At 53.3% G+C, this 20787-nt stretch overlaps 1 protein-coding gene across 3 annotated transcripts in view; it reads left to right on the top strand.

Annotated features, from left to right (window-relative positions):
• LOC116952784 (RNA-binding protein 10-like) overlaps positions 1 to 20386 on the top strand; it is a 56937-nt gene extending 36551 nt beyond the window's left edge. For 2 of the 3 annotated variants that reach the window (XM_032972422.2, XM_032972423.2), the window contains 11 exons: positions 320 to 383; positions 3154 to 3245; positions 5124 to 5459; positions 6110 to 6343; positions 6671 to 6760; positions 7979 to 8206; positions 9289 to 9363; positions 10699 to 10761; positions 12032 to 12126; positions 12903 to 13032; positions 17930 to 20386. In XM_032972422.2, coding sequence (XP_032828313.2) covers positions 320 to 383; positions 3154 to 3245; positions 5124 to 5459; positions 6110 to 6343; positions 6671 to 6760; positions 7979 to 8206; positions 9289 to 9363; positions 10699 to 10761; positions 12032 to 12126; positions 12903 to 13032; positions 17930 to 18052 — 1530 coding nt within the window. In that variant the 3' untranslated portion in view covers positions 18053 to 20386. The remainder of the gene's footprint in view (positions 1 to 319; positions 384 to 3153; positions 3246 to 5123; positions 5460 to 6109; positions 6344 to 6670; positions 6761 to 7978; positions 8207 to 9288; positions 9364 to 10698; positions 10762 to 12031; positions 12127 to 12902; positions 13033 to 17929) is intronic. The other variant, XM_076074422.1, reaches the window with a different exon arrangement.
• The last annotated feature ends 401 nt before the right edge of the window (positions 20387 to 20787 follow it).

The raw sequence follows: 20787 nt of genomic DNA, 5'->3' as shown, positions 1-20787 counted from the left end.
CTATGAACCTAGTGATCTGGGTTTCATTTCCGGTCACGGTCAACAGCAGTGACAATTACCGTTCCTGGGCTTCCGCAAGGCCGATTCAGACTCAGATGAGTACCTGGTGCAGTGTGTAAGCATCGCCACTGGGGAGACAAAGACAGGCGTGGTGCTGGCCACCCACCCTCTCATGCGCCGTACCAGCCTTCATAGATGTTCTCTAACAGCACTCGCTCCAACAGTCTGTTAAAGGCGATACGGGGGATCTTTGTCTATGTGTGTGTGTCTCTTGCATCCATGCGTGTTGTTCACGTGTCTCTGTGTACGCTGTGCTCAGGCGATGCCGACTGAGCCTCAAAGTGCCGACGCATCAGTGACACAGGATGGTGACGATGCCTTTTGTGAGTACTTGCTCTCTACACCTATTTGTTTTTGCATGATTTACCTGAAAACATGGTTAACTGGACCCTCCTAAACAATAAGATTCGTGAGACTTGGTAAAGCTTGGGGCACCGTGGTGCCTGGTATAGAGGAGGTTGTGAGTTCAATCCCGACCCTGACGCCTGCTGTATGTTTGGAGTTTGCTTGTTCTGCCCGTGGTGGTCGCGTGGATTTTTCTCCAGGTCCTCCAGTTTTCCCCTCCACATTTTGAATCGACGTGCATTTAGAGTATTTGTATGTATGTTGAACTTCTCTCGCACCAAAATGGGACCTTTTTGACAGTATCCAAGCATGAAAAAATAAGAATAGGTTTTACCCTTTCTGGCAATAAAACAGGTGTTAAGGTGTTCAAACACCAAATATAAACCTTTTGCAAGGAATCTTGTCTGCATTAACCACACTTACTTGTGGTGAACATGCAAACAAAAACATGCTCTGATAATATATATGCATTGTCCTTGAAACTGATTGGTCTTTAGGGTCTAGTCTCACCAGTGTCTGACTGCAGACTAGGCCTCTGGTGTAGACCAATCCGTTTGAAGGACAATGCATACAGTGAGGGAAAAAAGTATTTGATCCCCTGCTGATTTTGTACGTTTGCCTACTGACTAAGAAATTATAAGTCTATAATTTTAATGGTAGGTTTATTTGAACAGTGAGAGACGAAATAACAACAAAAAAATCCAGAAAAACGCATGTCAAACATGTTATAAATTGATTTGCATTTTAATGAGGGAAATAAGTATTTGACCCCCTCTCAAACAGAAAGATTTCTGGCTCCCAGGTGTCTTTTATACAGGTAACGAGCTGAGATTAGGAGCACACTCTTAAAGGGAGTGCTCCTAATCTCAGCTTGTTACCTGTATAAAAGACACCTGTCCACAGAAGCAATCAATCAATCAGATTCCAAACTCTCCACCATGGCCAAGACCAAAGAGCTCTCCAAGGATGTCAGGGACAAGATTGTAGACCTACACAAGGCTGGAATGGGCTACAAGACCATTGCCAAGCAGCTTGGTGAGAAGGTGACAACAGTTGGTGCGATTATTCGCAAATAGAAGAAACACAAAATAACTGTCAATCTCCCTCGGCCTGGGGCTCCATGCAAGATCTTACCTCGTGGAGTTGCAATGATCATGAGAACGGTGAGGAATCAGCCCAGAACTACACGGGAGGATCTTGTCAATGATCTCAAGGCAGCTGGGACCATAGTCACCAAGAAAACAATTGGTAACACACTACGCCGTGAAGGACTGAAATCCTGCAGCGCCCGCAAGGTCTCCCTGCTCAAGAAAGCACATATACATGCCCGTCTGAAGTTTGCCAATAAACATCTGAATGATTCAGAGGACAACTGGGTGAAAGTGTTGTGGTCAGAAGACCAAAATGGAGCTCTTTGGCATCAACTCAACTCGCCGTGTTTGGAGGAGGAGGAATGCTGCCTATGACCCCAAGAACACCATCCCCACCGTCAAACATGGAGGTGGAAACATGCTTTGGGGGTGTTTTTCTGCTAAGGGGACAGGACAAGTTCTCCGCATCAAAGGGACGATGGACGGGGCCATGTACCGTCAAATCTTGGGTGAGAACCTCCTTTCCTCAGCCAGGGCATTGAAAAAATGGGTCGTGGATGGGTATTCCAGCATGACAATGACCCAAGGCACACGGCCAAGGCAACAAAGGAGTGGCTCAAGAAGAAGCACATTAAGGTCCTGGAGCGGCCTAGCCAGTCTCCAGACCTTAATCCCATAGAAAATCTGTGGAGGGAGCTGAAGGTTCGAGTTGCCAAACATCAGCCTCGAAACCTTAATGACTTGGAGAAGATCTGCAGAGAGGAGTGGGACAAATCTCTGCTGAGATGTGTGCAAACCTGGTGACCAACTACAAAAAAACGTCTGACCTCTGTGATTGCCAACAAGGGTTTTGCCATCAAGTACTAAGTCATGTTTTGCAGAGGGGTCAAATACTTATTTCCCTCATTAAAATGCAAATCAATTCATAACATTTTTGACATGCCTTTTTCTGGATTTTGTTGTTATTCTGTCTCTCTCTCACTGTTCAAATACACCTACCATAAAAATTATAGACTGATCATTTTTTTTGTCAGTGGGCAAACGTGCAAAATCAGCAGGGGATCAAATACTTTTTTCCCTCGCTGTATATTATTTTCAGAGCATGTTTACCACAAGTAGGTGTGGTTAATGCAGACAAGATGCCTGGCAAAAGGTTTCTATTTGGTGTTTGAACATCTTAACACATCCTGTTTTATTGCAAGAAGGGGTAAAACATATTCTTATTTTTTTCATTCTTTCGCACTATCGTACGTAGCCAAGCGTGCTAATCGGAGCTGTGGGGGAAGGACAACAAACTAAACACAAAAAATCAGTTCTAAAGAAATACATTTTCAAGCTAGATGATTTACAAGTGTATAGCAGCAGTGGTTTTCTAATATCAGGAGCAAGAGCGCTCCAGACGGCAGCAGAAGCGCACCTGAAAACGCGCGATGCGGCGGCCACCTTTGTTCGATAGCTCTAAGCCGCTTCGTTGAGCTGTCATTTTCAATTGCCAGGCAGCTCAGTTGGGGGCCTTACCCGGTAAAATAAAAATAGTTTAGTGAAACAGGGAAAGCATGCACGCGGAATGCAATGAGACCTGGAAAACCGAACTCGCGACCACAGCGCTCAGGCGTCCCCCAACGCTGTCGCCCTCTCCTCCCTCCCCTGCCCACAGCGATGCCCGACGCATCGTCCTTCCTGTACGACAAGACGTCGGGCTACTACTACGACCCACAGTCCGGCCTCTACTACGACCCAAAGTCACAGGTGAGCGCCATGACGGCATTCACATTTACCACCCCCCCTCTACTTAACACCGAAACAAGGAGGAGGATTTCTCCACAATTCTGGCTGTCACCTGATGATGATGATAAGCCACTTCCGTTGAGCTGTCGTTTGTGATACTCGGTGGGGCTCGTTTCGTCATGGCGTCACAAGTGGCACTGATCGGGTACCGGGGTGTAACTGGGGAGGTACGTACGTACGTTGAACTTCTTTCGCACCGTGCTTAGCCAACCGTGCTCATCGGAGGTGCAGTTTTAAACCGAGCAACAATGCTTGCCCGGTATTTAAGACCGAAACAGGAGGACTTCTTCAATTCTGGCTATCGCCTCCTGATGAGACTGGTTGTTTTAATCAACAGCGAAATGCATGGTACTAAAATTGTTCATGTTGTGGTGTTTGCTCTCCAGTACACCAGTTAGTGCTGAACTAGTAACTTATTGGCACGTTTTGTTTAACGTGACAAATCTTACTAATTGACTGTTTGGGAGGTGCTGGGTTTTAATGACGCATTTATATTGACGCGATCTAACCCAAAAAACCTTTGTTATGGATAATATTTGTCACGAAAGACTATGTGTTAGAAAAAAAAGAAGAGCCCCCTGTGTCGGTCATCGTTTCAGGTAAATCGTCACCGGCGTTGGCCGTGAGTGGGAATCGAACTCGGGTCGCCCGGTTCGTAGCGCAGTACGCTACACTACCACTCCCCAATATACACACTACACACAAAGACAAAGATCACCGGTATATCCTTTAACAGACTGTTGGGGCAAGTGCCTTTGAAGGCCGGCACAGCACATGAAGGGGTGAGTGGGCAACATTGTGCCCGGCCGCCTTTATATCCCCGATTCTGATGTTTGCGCACTGCACCAGGTGCTGATTTATGGCTCAGCCACCCACCTAGGAGAGGCCGTAGGCGGGATCATGATATTCTACACTGTTATTGGTCGTGAGTGGAAAGCCAACTTGGGTCGCCTGGTTCTCATTAAAGCCATGGCAGCACTTGCCCCTACAGTCTGTCAAGGCTATAGGGGGGATCTTTGTCTCGTGTGTTAATGTGCCGTTGCCCGTCAAAAGGAATTTGTGATCTTAAACTAAGCTTGAAAACTTTTTCATTTTACCAGGTAAGGCCCACTTTTTCAGAAGCGACCTGACCATCACAAATGATAGCTCAACGAGAAGTGGCTTATCATCGCATGGACATTTATAGCAACCGAATAATCACCTTGCCGTGCATCATGACCATCGCGTGAGGCGTGCGGGCTGGGTCACTCGTCTTGATTTCCATGTTGGGCAGTGTTTGTGAAGATCCATTGTCAGCAGTTGGTGTTTTCCCCCAGTGACCATGCTGATACAATTATGTGATTACATTTTTAATTTAGTGTCTTATTAACAGGCGCGCTGCGTTTGTCCGCTGTTTAACAAAAAATCGACACGGAATATTTGTGATCACGTGTCTCTCGCGACGAAACTCTGGTGCGGATGTCCGTTTCGGATTCTGGAGTATGGTCACGAGCGATATTTGGCCACAAATGATAGCTCACCGAAGTAGCTTATTATCACGTGGAAGTTTATGGCAGCCAAACACTCTGAACGCTTGATGTTGATTCTAAATGTGGAGAGAAAAACCGGAGGATCTGGATAAAAATCCACGCAACCACCGCAGGAACATACAAACTCCAAATATACAACAGGCGTAAGGGTCGGGGCCGAACCAACGACTGCATTTTATAACCAGGCGAGATAGTTAACATCCCGCCATCGCGGACAATCGAAGAACCAAACGCATCGGATGAAACTGCGCACTTTCTCTTGAAACACTTACCCCCCTCCACCCTCCCTCTCCCTTCATCTCCTCCGCAGTACTTCTACAATGCCGAGAAGCAGCAGTACATGTACTGGGACCCCGAGACCAAGCAGTACCTCCCAGCACCGACCGCGGACGACAGCAATCCCCCCGGGGGGTCACAGGAGGCCGACGGTGGTGACGGTGGTGGTGACGGTGGTGGCGGTGGTGGTGGCGGTGCCGGCGGTGGTGAGGAGTCAACGGCGGTGAGTCAGTCGTCCGACGAGAGCAAGATGATGCCACCGCCGCCACCGCCCGCACCGACGCCGTCCACGGGCAGAGACGCCGGTGGAGAGAGGGAGAGGAAGATGATGAAGCCTAAGACGAGGCTTGCTCAGCAGGTGAGCAGGAAGGTGAGAGAGAGGGGTGAGCTTGAAGGTGAGCGGGAAGGTGAGAGAGAGGGAAGAGTGACCTGGAAGGTGAGATAGAGAGGGAAGGGTGAGCGGGAAGGTGAGAGGGAAAAGGGTAAATGGAAAGGTGAGAGAGAGGGGGATGGTGAGGGTGATATCGAGGGCATGGGGTACGGGGTTCTCATGACAAAGAGTCCTGAACTTGGTCAGGCTCTCCTGGGTAAATAAATATATATACACCATTTGACTTGTTTTGATTTGCCATTTTCTCTGAAATAACTATTCTATCCTGCGGGTTCCCTTGCCCGTTCGCCCACCCACCGCCTCACCTACCTGCTTCCCCACCTGCCTGCCCACTCGCTCGTTCACCCACCTACCCACCCACCCTGCCCACCCACTTGCCCGCTCACTCACCTGCTCACTCACCCGCTCGCTCACTCGCCTGCTTCTCCACCCACCCGCTCACTCGCCCGCTTCTCCACCCACCCGCTCACTCGCCCGGTCGCTCACCCACCCACTCGCCCGCTTCCTCGCCTGCCCGCTCACTCGCCCGGTCGCTCACCCACCCGCTCACCCACTCCTCCACCTGCCCACTCCCCCCCTGCCCGCTCCCCCACCCATCCGCTACCCACCCACCTTTCCCGCCGATTCAGATCGCCAAGGACATGGAGCGCTGGGCGAAGACGCTCAACCGCAACAAGCAGCAGCCGCCCAGGGACCTGCCGCTGCCGTGCCACCCTCCCCCTCCCGCCGGTCCCGGCCATTCCTCGCCCCCGAGCCAGCCGCTGGGAGGACGCGGTGTTGGCGGCGGCGGTGGCGGCAGTGACGTCGCCCGCAAGAGGGAGGCGGCCGCTGCAGACGCCGGCTTCTCGCTCCTCGAGAAACTGGTGAGCAGACGTGGCGCGGCGCCATCGGCCTGGTGCCAGTCGGCGGTTGCACACGCGCGCTGTGCTATGGACCCGGCAGAGATGTTAACTGCCTCGCCTGTCTGTCCGCGTGTCTGTCTCTTTGTCCGCGTGCCTGTCTGCGTATCTTGTTCGCGTGTCTGTCCGTGTGTCCACATGTCTGTCTGCGCGTCCATCCGGGCGTCCGCACATCTGTCCCTTTGCTCGTCCGTCCGCGTGTTTCCGTCTGTGTGTCCGTCCACGTGTCCGCACGTTTGTCACTTTGTCCGCACGTCGTCCGTCCGCACGTCGTCCCGTCCACGGACACAGAACATGCAGAAGCCCAGGACGCCGTTGGGGCAGGAGCGCGCGGAGCGCTCGCTGGAGCTGAAGAGGAGCGACTCCAGGAGGCCGGAGAAGGTGACCACACCTTGGGGAGTGGGGGGCGGCCGGACAGATAGCAGAGCACCACACAGAGCTGTTGAGCGGCCGTAACCTCTGTTATCTGTCATCAATGGGGAATGGAGGGTGCCGGTCAATCAAATATGTCAGTTATTTGAGAGTTATACTTATGGTTCACCAAATTTTCTAAGTGCATAAAACTTTTCAAGAAATAAATTGAAGGCTACATTTTTATTATATGAGACATAATACACTGTTTTTACAGAGGTACTCACCAGTCAGTTTTAGAGCATTCCAAGTTGATTGTAGAGAAGCAGTTTGGCTGTTTACCACACGGCGAGATGTGAACTACCTCACCCGGTATACAAGAGGTCGTGGGTTCGATCCCAACCCTGACGCCTGCTGTATATTTGGTGTTTGCGTGTTTTCCCTGTGGTCTCGTGGATTTTTCTCCGGGTCCTCCGTTTTTTCCCTTCCATATTTCGAATCAACGTCACGCGTTCGAGTATTTGGCTGCTATAAATTTCCACGTGATGATGAGCCACTTGGTTGACCTATTCATTGTAATAGCCAGGTCGCTTCTGAAAATGAGCCTTGCCTGGTAAAATAAAAATAGTTAAATAGTTTAGAGTATTGTATGTACAGACTGCCGCTAGCGCCACCACTCGTCAGCGTCCTGAAGCTCCCGTGAACAATAACAGATCTTCGATACGCCCACGGCAAGATGACGGATGGCTGTTGGAGTTTTTCCAGCTATGTGAAGGAAGAGAGAGTGTAATATTGCTGTCTTTAGCAGATGCCGCATATGAGAACATTCCAGATGGTGAAGTGCTGGATAACGCCACTTTTACTGTGTTTTAAAACAATCAATAAAATGTTTTGACCAGATAAGTCTCACTGAGCTATGTAGCTGTTTTTCAGACGTGACCTAGCCACAATTGATCGCTCAACGAAGTGGTTTTTCACTTGAAAATGTATAGCATCCAAATACTCTTAAACGCATATTTCTCGATGTAGAGGGGAAAACCGGAGGACCCGGAGAAAATTGAATGCGACCATGGGGAGAGAGATGCACAAACTCTAAATATGCAGCAGGCGTCAGTGGTCGGGATTGAACCCACGCCTTCCTGTATACCAGGCGAGGTACTTAACATCTCGCTACCGGGGCGTTCCATTATTATTCCTTCTTACCAACCTTCCCCTCTTCCCTTTCACCTCCGATAATGTGCCGCACAGCGGAAGACCAGTCCCCCTGCTCCCGTGGGTCTCGTGTCGTATGGCGGGGACAGCGACAGCGAGGAGGAGCCCACGCCGGCCACAGTCACCGCCGTCGTGGCTGCGCAGACGACGCGCAGGGACGAGAAGCTCACCGATTGGCAGAAGCTGGCGTGCCTGCTGTGCCGGCGCCAGTTCCCCACCAAGGAGGCGCTCATCCGTCACCAGCAGCTGTCCGACCTGCATAAGGTGTGCATACGCACGCGTGACTGCGTGTGTCTCCCATGTCTCCGTCTGTGCATGTGCGTAGATGCGTGCGTGTGTGCGTCTGTGAAGCCGTGGCCTAGCACTACGAACCTGGCGACCCGAGTTCGATTCCCGCTCACGGCCAACACCGGTGACGATTTTCTGAACCCGTTTTGGGCCTCCCCTAGGTCGATTCAGCCTCAAATCAGTACCTGGTGCGGTGTGTAAAAATCGCCACTAGGGAGGCAAAGGCGGCAGGGCGTGGTGCTGGCCACACACCCCCTCGTGTGCCGTGCCGGCCTTCATCGGTGCTTGCTAAAAGCACTTGCCCCAACAGTGTTTAGGCTCTGCAGGGGGTCTTTGTCTTTATGTGTCTGTGTGTGTCCGTGTGTGTGTGGGGGAGTGATTGTGTAGAGGTTAGTACGCTGCACTACCAACCAGGCGGCCCGAGTTCGATTCCCGCTCATGGCCAACACCGGTGATGAATATCTGAACCGCTCCTGGGCCTCCCCTATGTCGACTCAGCCTTTACAAATGAGTATCTGGTGCGGTGTGCAAACATCGGTACCGGGGAGTCAAAAGGCGGCCGGGCATGCTGCTGGCCACACCACCCCCTCGGGTGCCATTCTGGCTTTGATAGCTGCTAGGCTCACAGCGCTTGCTCCGGAAATCTCTTGGAGGGCTATTTACTGGGGCTTTGTCATTGTGTGCATTGGTCTGTCTGTGACTCTGGTCGTCCCCTAGAGGCCGCTAAAGCCGAGGTTTTTCTTTCTGTTTAGTTTGTCGTCGTCCCCCGCACCTCCGATTAGCACGGTTGGCTACGTACTGTGCTCAAAGAACATACGATGCAAAGAAAAAGATCCCCCGTGTAGCCTTAACAGACTTTTGGGGCAAGTCCTGTTAGCGAGCAGCACCTATGAAGGCCGGCACGGCACACGAGGGGGTGGGTTGCCAGTACCACGCCCGGCCCAGGCGGCATCCGCGCGACCGGTGTCTAGCGACGGAACCCACGCGGTGGCGTGGACGGTCGCGCGTGCTCCATCGTGACCGCAGTCGCTGACCTCCCCCCACCCGTGTTGTTTCAGCAAAACTTGGAGATCCACAGGAGAGCCAAGCTGTCCACCAAGGAGCTGGAGGAGCTGGAGAGGAGGGAGAGGGAGGCAAGTGTCCCCCGCCGCCACGTGACTGCGGGGACGCACGCGTGCCGCCTTGGCACACACGCGTTCAAATGACGTGGCGCGTTACGACTATGCGCGTATTACAGTGACGCGCACACGCGTGTTAAGATGATGTGCGCGTATTACAGTGACGCGCACACACGTGTTGAGATGATGTGCGCGTGTTACGGTGATGTACGCTTGTTACGGTGGCAGTACCGTCACGGTAACGGTGTGAGTATGGGTCCAAGTGGCGAGCATGGTGAGCGTGGCGATGCCGATGAGCGTGAGTGTGGTGAGCGTATCGATTGTGGTGAGCATTGCGATGCTGGTGAGTGTATCCATAGTGAGCATGGCGATACTGGTGAGTGTGGCTGTGCTGGTGAGTGTATCAATGGTGGGTGAGCGTGGCGATGGTGGTGAGTGTGGCGATGCTGGATAACGTGGCGATGGTGGTGAGCGTGGCGATGCTGGTTAACGTGGCGATGGTGGTGAGCATGGCGATGCTGGTGAGTGTCTCATTGGCGGGTGAGTGTGGCGATGGTGGTGAGCGTGGCGATGGTGGTGAGCGTGGCGATGGTGGTGAGCGTGGCGATGGTGGTGAGCGTGGCGATGCTGGTGAGAGTGGCGATCTGGTGAGTGTGGCGATGGTGGTGAGTGTGGTTGTGCTGGTGAGCGTGGCGATGCTGGTGAGTGTGGCGATGGTGGTGAGCTTGGCGATGGTGGTGAGCATGGCGATGCTGGTGAGCGTGGCGATGGTGGTAAGCGTGGCGATGGTGAGTGTGGCTCTGCTGGTGAGCATGGCGATGGTGGTGTGCGTGGCGATGCTGGTGAGCGTGGCGATGCTGGTGAGAGTGGCGATGGTGGTGAGCGTGGCGGTGCTGGTGAGCGTGGCGATGCTAGGGAGTGTGGCGATGGTGGTGAGCGTGGCGATGGTGGTGAGTGTGGCGATGGTGGTAAGCGTGGCGATGGTGGTGAGTGTGGCGGTGCTGGTGAGTGTGGCTGTGCTGGTGAGCATGGCGATGGTGGTGAGTGTGGCGATGGTGGTGAGCGTGGCGATGGTGGTGAGTGTGGCGATGGTGGTGAGTGTGGCTGTGCTGGTGAGTGTGGCGATGGTGGTGAGCGTGGCGATGCTGGTGAGTGTGGCGATGGTGGTGAGTGTGGCTGTGCTGGTGAGTGTGGCGATGGTGGTGAGCGTGGCGATGGTGGTGAGTGTGGCGATGCTGGTGAGAGGCAATGGCGGTGTGAGTGCGGCGAGCGTATCAACGGCGGCAAGCGTGGTAAGAGTGGTGAGGTCTCCGGGGTTGTCGCGCTCACCCCACCCGCGTGCCATTGCAGATCACCGTGGAGATGCTGAAGCAGCGGGGAGGGACGATGTCGAGGGAGATGGAGGACAAGGAGGCAAGTGTCCAACGTCACCGTCGTCCTCCGCACGACCCCACACACAGTTGCCTCTCGCTTAGCGACATTCGCCGTTCACCCCGGGCTGCCCGACCTCCTCTCTTCCGTAGAGGCCGAGCGTCGTTTCCCGGCCTTCGTGAACGGCGCCACTCGCTCACTGTGATGTTTACACACTGCGCCAATCGCACCTCCGATTAGGCACGGTTGGCTTGTGTGCGATGCGTAAGAAGTTCAACATGCAAGCGTACAAAACTGCAATTTCACATTCAGGTGGTCAAGCCAGGTAGCCGCGTCAGGAGTAGCGGTGTAGCGTATCGTCGCGATGTCTCCCTCCGTATTTGTGGATCGGGCCATTGCGACGTTCCACTTTGTACTACGATGTCCGTTATGGATGACCACAGTCGCACCACTACTACTGAAGAATTTCAAATTTTCCATTTGTGCATCATCATCAGGTATCCACATCTGCTGCCATGGTTTGTGCAGTGGGTACGGTTTAGGGGTGGACCATGAGCAGCTTCGTGGAAGATCAAACCCAGGGACCTTCTGCTTTTTGGATCTTTCGCAAGGTGTTTGTGGGTTCTTTTGAACCCCATTCCATTCTGCCCACGACGGCATATCAGTGACATCTGAATGCTGAAACTGAAACTAATATTCGGATCGTTCCTATCTCAGTCTGATGCTTCAGATTAATTTGGCTACGTTTACAACACCGCACCAGGTACCTATTTGAGTCGACCGTGGGCAGGCCCAGTACCGGTTCAAGATAATCGCCTCTGGGGTTGGTGGCCGTGAGCGGCAATCGAACTCGGGTCACTGGGTTCGTACGGCGCGCCAACATCTACCGTTACCGCTCCCCGCACCCATGAAGACAGAGAGATCTCCCGTGTAGCCTTAACAGACTTGGGGCAAGTGCTGTTAGCGGGTAGCACCTGCGGAGGCCGACACAGCGCACGAGGCCACGGTCACTCACTCGCAGGGGGGGACGGCGATGGCAAACACAAACGCCACACGGGAAGGTGCCTGGATCCAGATCCCGTCAGGCGTTGACACCGTCCCACCATGCCCACCCGCCCCGCGTGATCCGTGCGCACGTAAGTGAGCGTCCCCTCGCTGTGCGTGTGTGTGTGCGTGCCTGTGTGCGTGCCTGTGTGTGTACCTGTGTGCGTGCCTGTGTGCGTGCCTGTGTGCGTGCCTGTGTGCGAGTGCGTGTCCGTGCGTACGTGTGTTTGTGTCCGTGCGTGTCCTTGCGTGTGTGATTCGCCCGCAGTCCAAGTATAGGGACCGTGCGGCCGAGCGGAGGGTGAAATTCAAGGCCCCCACACCCCCGGAGCCCAAGAGGAAATACTTGCAGGCACCGACCATGTGAGCCCCTCCTGCCTCTTGTGTTTATTCTACAGCAAAAGCTTTCTTATCCGGCATCCGTGTGGAATGGAGGGTGCCGTTTAATCAAATATGCCGGTTTTCTGAGAGTTATAAAACTATAAACTACAACACTTTCATTAAAACTGTAAACTATTTTTATTTTGCCAATTAAGGCCTTCTGAGCTATACAGCTCTTTTCCCGAAGCGATCTGGCTATCACAAATTATAGCTCAACGAAGTGGATCATCACACGGACATTTATAGCAGCCAAATACTATAAATGCGTGATGTTGATTCTAAATATGGGGAAAATAACCGGAGGACCTGGAGAAAATGCCACGCCACCACCACGGGGAGACAGGGAACGATACGCAAACTCGAAATATAAAACAGGCGCCAGGGTTGGGATTGAACCCACGACCTCCTGCATATGAGGCGAGGAAGTTAACATCTAGCCACCGTGGTGCTCCATGCAAGCGTACACTGGCATGTTCACGCAAGTGTTTGATGGGCCGCGGTGTGAATGATGAAGCAGCCACTACCTTCACATTCCAGTCGCTCAATCCACCCGAGAATGAAAAACCCTCGACGGATTTTGTAACCTCAAATTATTGTTTATATTCGCATTTATGATTACGCTTGTTTACCCCATGAGAGCCTCGCCGAGTCTCAACTCTTCCTCAGGAGGGAGGAGGGAGTTAACATCTCGCTACTCTTCAAAATAATGTACACCTCCGACGATCATCTCCGTCAATCTATTTTCTCTTCTTGGGCAGAGACTACGAGCAGCCGACAAAGCACGGTATCGGAAGCAGCAACATCGGCTCCAAGATGCTGCAGGCCATGGGCTGGCGGGAGGGCATGGGCCTGGGCCAGAAGAGACAGGGCCGCACGACCCCCGTGGAGGTGAGGCCTACCCCCCACCCCCCGCCGCCGACCCCCCCACACTTCCGCTACACACAGGCTGCCCGGTGCGTGGTACCTCCGCGTCGTAACACCGGACGCACGACGCTGAACGTGGCAAGCTGGGAAGGGGGGGAAGGTGTGGGGCTAGAAATGGAATTGGGGCAGGCAGAGGCCTACTGACGGTGGGTAGGTGGTGGGTTAGGGCTAGTGAGTGGTGGGTTAGGGCGAGTGAGTGGTGGGCTAGGGCTGGTGAGTGGTGGGTTAGGGCTAGTGAGTGGTGGGTTTGGGCTAGTGGGTGGTGGGCTAGGGCTAGTGGGTGGTGGGTTAGGGCTAGTGGGTGGTGAGTTAGGGCTAGTGGGTGGTGGGTTAGGGCTAGTGGGTGGTTGGTTAGGGCTAGTGAGTGGTGGGCTAGGGCTAGTGAGTGGTGGGTTAGGGCTAGTGAGTGGTGGGTTAGGGCTAGTGAGTGGTGGGTTAGGGCTAGTGGGTGGTGGGTTAGGGCGAGTGGGTGGTGGGTTAGGGTTAGTTGGTGGTGGGTTAGGGCTGGTGGGTGGTGGGCTAGGGCTAGTGGGTGGTGGGTTAGGGCTAGTGGGTGGTTGGTTAGGGCTAGTGAGTGGTGGGCTAGGGCTAGTGAGTGGTGGGTTAGGGTTAGTGAGTGGTGGGCTAGGGCTAGTGAGTGGTGGGTTAGTAGGGTTAGTTGGTGGTGGGTTAGGGCGAGTGAGTGGTGGGTTAGGGTTAGTTGGTGGTGGGTTAGGGCTAGTCAGTGGTGGGTTAGGGCTAGTGGGTGGTGGGTTAGGGCGAGTGAGTGGTGGGTTAGGGTTAGTTGGTGGTGGGTTAGGGCTAGTGAGTGGTGGGTTAGGGTTAGTGGGTGGTGGGTTAGGGTTAGTGGGTGGTGGGTTAGGGCTAGTGGGTGGTGGGTTAGGGTTAGTGGGTGGTGGGTTAGGGTTAGTGGGTGGTGGGTTAGGGCTAGTGGGTGGTGGGTTAGGGTTAGTGGGTGGTGGGTTAGGGCTAGTGGGTGGTGGGTTAGAGTTAGTGGGTGGTGGGTTAGGGTTAGTGAGTGGTGGGTTAGGGCTAGTGGGTGGTGGGTTATGGTTAGTGGGTAGTGGGTAAGGGCTAGTGGGTGGTGGGTTAGGGCTAGTGGGTGGTGGACTAGTGGGTGGTGGGTTAGGGCTAGTGAGTGCTGGGTTAGGGTTAGTAGGTGTTGGGTTAGGGCTAGTGAGTGGTGGGTTAGGGCTAGTGGGTGGTGGGTTAGGGCTAGTGGGTGGTGGGTAAAGGCTAGCGGGTGGTGGGTTAGGGCTAGTGGGTGGTGGGTTAGGGCTAGTGGGTGGTAGGTTAGGGCTAGTGGGTGGTGGGTTAGGGCTAGCTGGTGGTGGGTTAGGGCTAGTGAGTGGTGGGTTAGGGCTAGTGGCTGGTGGGTTTGGACTAGTGGCTGGTGGGTTAGGGCTAGTGGGTGGTGGGTTAGGGCTAGTGGGTGGTGGGTTAGGGCTAGTGGGTGGTGGGCTAGGGCTAGTGGGTGGTGGGTTAGGGCTAGTGGGTGGTAGGTTAGGGCTAGTGGGTGGTGGGTTAGGGCTAGTGGGTGGTGGGTTAGGGCTAGTGGGTGGTGGGTTAGGGCTAGTGGGTGGTGGGTTAGGGCTAGTGGGTGGTGGGTTAGGGCTAGTGAGTGGTGGGTTAGGGTTAGTGGGTGGTGGGCTAGGGCTAGTGAGTGGTGGGTTAGGGCTAGTGGCTGGTGGGTTTGGACTAGTGGCTGGTGGGTTAAGGCTGTGGAGGCTGGTGGATGTCAGGGCAAGTACTCGTAGCTGGTGTGTTCGGGTGAATGCTAGTGGATGGCTGGTTAGGGTTAGAAGCAGGTCTGGTACCAATCGGCCGGTTGTTTAGTTTCAGGGTTAGGGATAATTCCATAACCTTGGGTTCAAACGGCGGGCCTGCGATGAGAACGTGAGACCCGTCGCGACATTGTTGTGAACGTGAGGCCGTGAGAGCGCACGTTCATGCGTACCCTGCCAGCATGGCGTTGTGCTGAAACGCGAGCGAGCATTCCATCGGGGGCTCGTGTCGTTTCGTACGCGCCTGTTGTCGATTGCCGTTAGTCTCGTGTTTACGAGATTTTGTTTGGCCAAGGTCTCCGCTTGAAAAATGAGACGGCGAGTCTTGTGCGAGAGGGGCCTGTCGGCCGACTATCGTTACCACGGGTCACGTCCCGCCCCTCTGCCATGGAATACGTCGCTGTGGCCGGTGTCACCAAAGTGCATCGGACTGTAACTCTTTTTTACAGAGTATTTGGCCGCTATAAATTTCCCGCACCTCTGGTTAGCACGGCTTGGCTACGTATGGTGCGAAAGAAGTTCAACATACATATATTTGGAGTCTTCGTCTCTCTCCCTGTGATCGCGTGGATTTTTTTCTGGGTCCTCCGTTTTTTTTCACGTCCACCTTTCGAATCAACTTCGAGCATTGAGCATTTGGCTGCTATAAATGTCCACGTGATGATGATAAGCCACTACATAGAGCTCCAGTGGCGTCCTAATATCGGAAGAAAGAGCTTTGCAGATGGCTGCCGTTGCGCATCTGAAAGCACGCCGTGCAATACGGTGACCACCGTCTTCGGTGAACAAAACGTGGCCAATTAGTTACCACTCCAGCACTAACCGGTTGTGTGTTGGAGAGTAAAACCCACGACATTTAAACATGTGAGTTAACGTTGCTCTGGCGGTTACATCGACTGGTATTCATCGGGCGATTTGCCAGAATTTTTCCTGGGTTGTGTATTTACCCGTGGCGAGCGCACGCTGCCCCGCCAACCCGGCCACCTCGGTTCAACTCCTAGCCACGGCTAAACATCAGTGGCTGGTGATATCCGAAAAGGTTCTCGTGCACGTGGGGAGCGGTGGCGTTACGAACCCGGCGACCCGAGTTCAATTCACGCTCACGGCCACCACCTACACCGGTTTCAGTTGTCTGAACTGGTCCTGGGCCTCCACTAGGTCGACTCAGCCTCAAATGAATATTTGGTGCGATGTGCAAACATCACCACTGGGGAGATAAAGGTGGCTGGGCGTGGCGTTGGCCACCCACCCCCTTGACCGCCACGCCGGCCTTCATGGGTGCTACTCCCTAACAGCACTTGCTCCAACAGTCTGACGGGGGCCAGACGGGGGATCTTTGTCTTTATATTCTTTGGTTCTTTCGGTAAAGTCATGTAGATAGAAAAATAAAGTGAATAAAAAAACCACGACGTTTCGATCGCAACACAAGCGGAAAAAGGGGGGTTAGCCTCTAAAGGCAAACTGTTTATAAAGGTTTAAAATGAGCGTAGCCCAAGTGTCAGCAGCATGGGCGGGGCAGCTGATATTAATGTGAGTGATGGTAGTCGTGGGCAACGATGGCGCTGGTGGTGGGTTTCCACCAATCAAAGGGCTGCCAGGTAATCATTGCACCTCGCTTTACACACACTGGTGACGGTGGAGGTTGCTGCTAGAGGTGATGGTAGTAGTGGGTAATGATGGTACTGGTGGTGGGCTTCCACTAATAAAGGACTACTGCTAGTGGTGATGGTAGTAGTGGGTAATGATGGTACTGGTGGTGGGCTTCCACCAATCAAGGGCTACTGCTAGTGGTGATGGTGGTAGTGGGCAGCGATGGTACTGGTGGTGGGCTTCCACACATCAAGGGCTACTGCTAGTGGTGATTGTGTGGGCAGTGATGGTCCTGGTAGTGGGCTTCCACCAATAAAGGGGTACTGCTAGTGATGATGGTAGTAGTGGGTAGTAATGGTACTGGTGGTAGGCTTCCACCAATAAAGGACTACTGCTAGTGGTGATGGTATTAGTGGGCAGTGATGGTCCTGGTGGTGGGCTTCCACCAATTAAAGGGCTGCCAGGTCTAGAATGGAAACATTACAGCCAGTTATGACTTAAACTGGTTGATAAAGTCCTTCCAGTGATTGCTGAGCTTTGTACCCATCTTCTCGGTTGAAATTGTGTCTGTCTCTATATATGGATAGCTTCATGAGCGAATCTTTGTTGATAGCCAGTAGGCTTGTGAAGTAGCATCGTCTTAGAGAAATCAATTTTTCGTGAGGCAGCCGCATTTAAGGAATGATCAGCCACGGCGGAAGTATTGGTCCTGCCGTGTTTCAAATCTCCTTATGCTCACGAACACGGTCCCAAGACATGTCGCTTAGTTTCCCCAATGTAACTGCTGCCGCAGATACAGTTTAGTTTGTAGACCCCGGGATATTGCATGTCAGGAATCTTGTCCTTCACAGATGGGATCAGATCACGAATTGTATCTACTGTGTTCAAACGGACCTGGATCTTGTATTTGTTCATGATTTTGGAAATCTTTTTGGTTACCCCTGCTATGTGATGGTTTTGATTGGATTCTCAGATGGCTCCTTCCTCACGGTTGGGGTGATGGCTTTGCGGATTGTGTAGTCAGAGTATACATTCACCTTGAGAGCTTGGTGTACGTGTTTGAGTTCACTGGTCAGGTGTTCATGGTCGGTGATACATTGAGCTCTATGGTGTAGCGTTTTGATGAGGGAATTCTGGGATGGATGGTGGTGGGAGTGTCAGTATGGGTTACTTTCCTGTAGACAAAATGGTTCATTGAGCCATGCTATCCTTTACCTCCATGGTGAATTTGACTGGGTGTATGGAATTGATGTGGTTGAGGAATTGTTTTATTATTATTATTTATTCACTTGAATTTTATTATAATTTTTCTATCTATGTGACTTTACCGAAAGAACCAAAGAATAGGAATTCCTGCAGTCACTAAAGTTTAAAGTCAAGATCTTTGTCTTTGTTGCGTGCTCCAAGCGGCGTCTTGACAGAGCGGTCGGTCGGAACCGGAGCTGACGTCCCCCCTCGCTTCCTTCCTCCCCCGCTTGTCCGCTCAGGTGACTCAGCGACCCCAGGGCTCGGGCCTGGGCGTCCGCGGCAGCAACTACGGCATGTCATCCGAGTCGTACAAGGCCCACGTGCTCAAGACCACGGCCGCCCGCTTCAAGGAGCTTGACTAGCGAGCCCCCCTTCCCCGCTGGCGCCGTCTCCGTCGCTGGCGTAGTGAACCGGCACGCGAGGCTTGGCGTGACCCGCCATGACTTGGCGTGACCCGCCATGACTTGGCATGACCCGCCATGACTTGGCGTGACCGTGGTCCGCGCGTGATCCTGCGACCCCGCGACCCCACGACCTCACGACCCCGCGCTTTGGAGGATAACGAGGGGTCCGGCGCGCCACGTTAAGAGATTCGCAAAACTCTCTGAACCGCTCGCCCTCCGGCCCCCCACATCCACCGCCCCCCAACCCACCTCCGCCCACCTCTCCCGTCAGGGCTACCTGCTGGCTGTCCAGGAGGCCAGCCGAAGTGCCCCTATCCCATCGTGAAGTTTACGCCGTTCGTTCGTCGTCGCGATGGTCCGATGGTGGCCGCGTTTGCCGTCCAGCCGCTGGAAGCAGAGCTCTGCAGCTGGGGCCGCCGCGTGACCGCGTGCGCGTGAGGGCGGGGTTGTTGTATACACACGCGTGTGTGCATGCGTGTGAGAGCGGGGTTGCTGTGTAGTGTGTTGCGTGCGAGTGTGCACGCGGCTATTCCGCAGACCTTGATCGTGTAATTAACCTTCGTAAAAGCTTGACGTCATTGCTTCGGCACGGGCTGGCGATTAATTCATCACCGCGATGCGGGCATTCGGGGACCGTACCCGAGTAAATTTTTTTTTTAAAGCGAACCTGGTTGTCGAACACAGTTTTATTATCGGTTCATTAAAAACAATTATGGATGCAATTGAAACGGTCCGATCTGGGTGCGATTTTGACGGACGTCCAACCGATTTTGTCGTGTGCAGCGATACTGCTGGGACCGCAGTGCCATTGGTCCGAGTGGCGCTTTGTCCGTACACTCGGTTGCACACGCACGCACACACAAAGACAAAGATCCCCCGTATAACCTTAACAGACTGTTGGGGCAAGTGCTGTTAACGAGCATCTACGAAGGCCGGCACGGCACACGAGGGGGTTGGTGGCCAACACCACGCTGGCCGCCTTTGTCTCCCTAGTGGCGATGTTTACACACCGCACCAGGTACTCATTTGAGGCTAAGTCGACCTAGGAGAGGCCCAGGACCAGTTCAGATAATCGTCACCGGTGTTGGCCATGAGCGGGAATCAAACTTGGGTCGCCGGGTTTGTAGCTCAGCGCGTTGACCACTTGCGGCACCGCTCTCCACATTCTCTGCACCACTGCCCCCCCCCTCACACAAAGTGCAGTGCGCTAAGCGCAACACGACCGCTCCCCACACGCACGCACACACATGGTGCTATCTACGAACGTGTTGAGTTTTATTTTGTCCTGCGTGGTTCTTCGCCAATGCAGGCGCTGTCCAGGTTCAAAACTTTCTCTTCAAATCAAGTTCACAGCGATGGAGGGGATAGAAATCGCTCCCCCCCCCCCCCCCGAAAACAACGGCGTCGTGTCGCGAGATGTGAAGGGATTTCGCACAAAAACACAAATTGGTGTTAAATAATGAGTCCCCTTGAGCACTTAGTTGGCCCGGGCAGAGATCATGTTCAGACCGATCGCAGCACAACTACACTATGAAGTTGCGGTAACGTTAAACAGAGATGTGGGTGGGGGGGCGTATTAGTTATTAACTGAGCGTTGGTCATATGGGATAGACCCCTCCCCCTGCCCGCTTGCTCCTGCGGGGCTGTCAAGTGCAGATGGGCACCGATGCCTCATTGCTCATTCGAGCAGCAGCAGCAAATCACTTGACTTTTTATTTCACCTGAACTATTTCATTTGGCAGGCAAAGCCCACTGCGACCTGGCCATCACAAATGATAGCTCAACCAGGAGTGTGGCTTATCATCGCGTGGACATTTGTCAGCAGCCGAATAATCGCCTTGCCGTGCATCGCGACCATCGCGTGAGGCGTGCGGGCAGGGTCACTCGTCTTGATTTCCATGTTGGGCAGTGTTTGTGAAGATCCATTGTCAGCAGTTGGTGTTTTCCCCCAGTGACCATGCTGATACAATTATGTGATTACATTTTTCATTTCGTGTTTTATTAACAGGCGCGCTGCGTTTGAAGGCTGTTTAAAAAAAAATCGACACGGAATATTTGTGATCACGTGTCTCTCGCGACTAAACTCTGGTGCGGGTCTCCATTACAGATTCTGGATTACGGTAGCCAGCTATGCCTTTGGCAACGTTATGTTGTGGATCCTTGTTCGACAAAACTGGTGCGGATTTCGGGACGGATTCTGGATTACGGTAGCGAGCGATGCCATCGCCAATGTGAAGATGTGAATGCTTGTTTTTGACGCAAAACGATATCAATAAATTTTACACGAAACAACATCCTGGCGGCAGAGTGGGAGCGCGGTGGTGACATCACTGTGCCGAAGCAAGAAGGGCCTGGGTTCTGTTCCCTACTCGGGCGCCGTTTTGTTTGGAGTTGTGTCTGGTCTCCTCTTCTGTGTGGGGTTCCTCCGGATTCTCCAGATTTTCTCCCGTAGCCCAAGGAAAACACCCCACACAATCTCACTGATATTGGCCGTAAACATCCCCGATGCTGAAAAGTACCTGCAAATGTCTTAATTGGGAGCAAAGACAAAGACATATCGCCCGTGTGTCTCTGTGGCAGACTTGGTGCTTGCTCGTCGCGAGCACCTATGAAGGCCGGCATGGTACACGAGGGGGTTGGTGGCCAACACCACGCTGGCCGCCTTTGTCTCCCTAGTGGCGATGTTTACACAC

The sequence above is a fragment of the Petromyzon marinus genome, chromosome 48 (genome assembly GCF_048934315.1).
Source record: "Petromyzon marinus isolate PM22_M1 ecotype Great Lakes invasive population chromosome 48, UKy_Petmar_22M1.pri1.0, whole genome shotgun sequence".
Lineage (NCBI taxonomy): Eukaryota > Metazoa > Chordata > Hyperoartia > Petromyzontiformes > Petromyzontidae > Petromyzon > Petromyzon marinus.
Note: the sequence above shows the minus strand (reverse complement) of the source record. Positions and strands in the feature narration are given on the sequence as shown.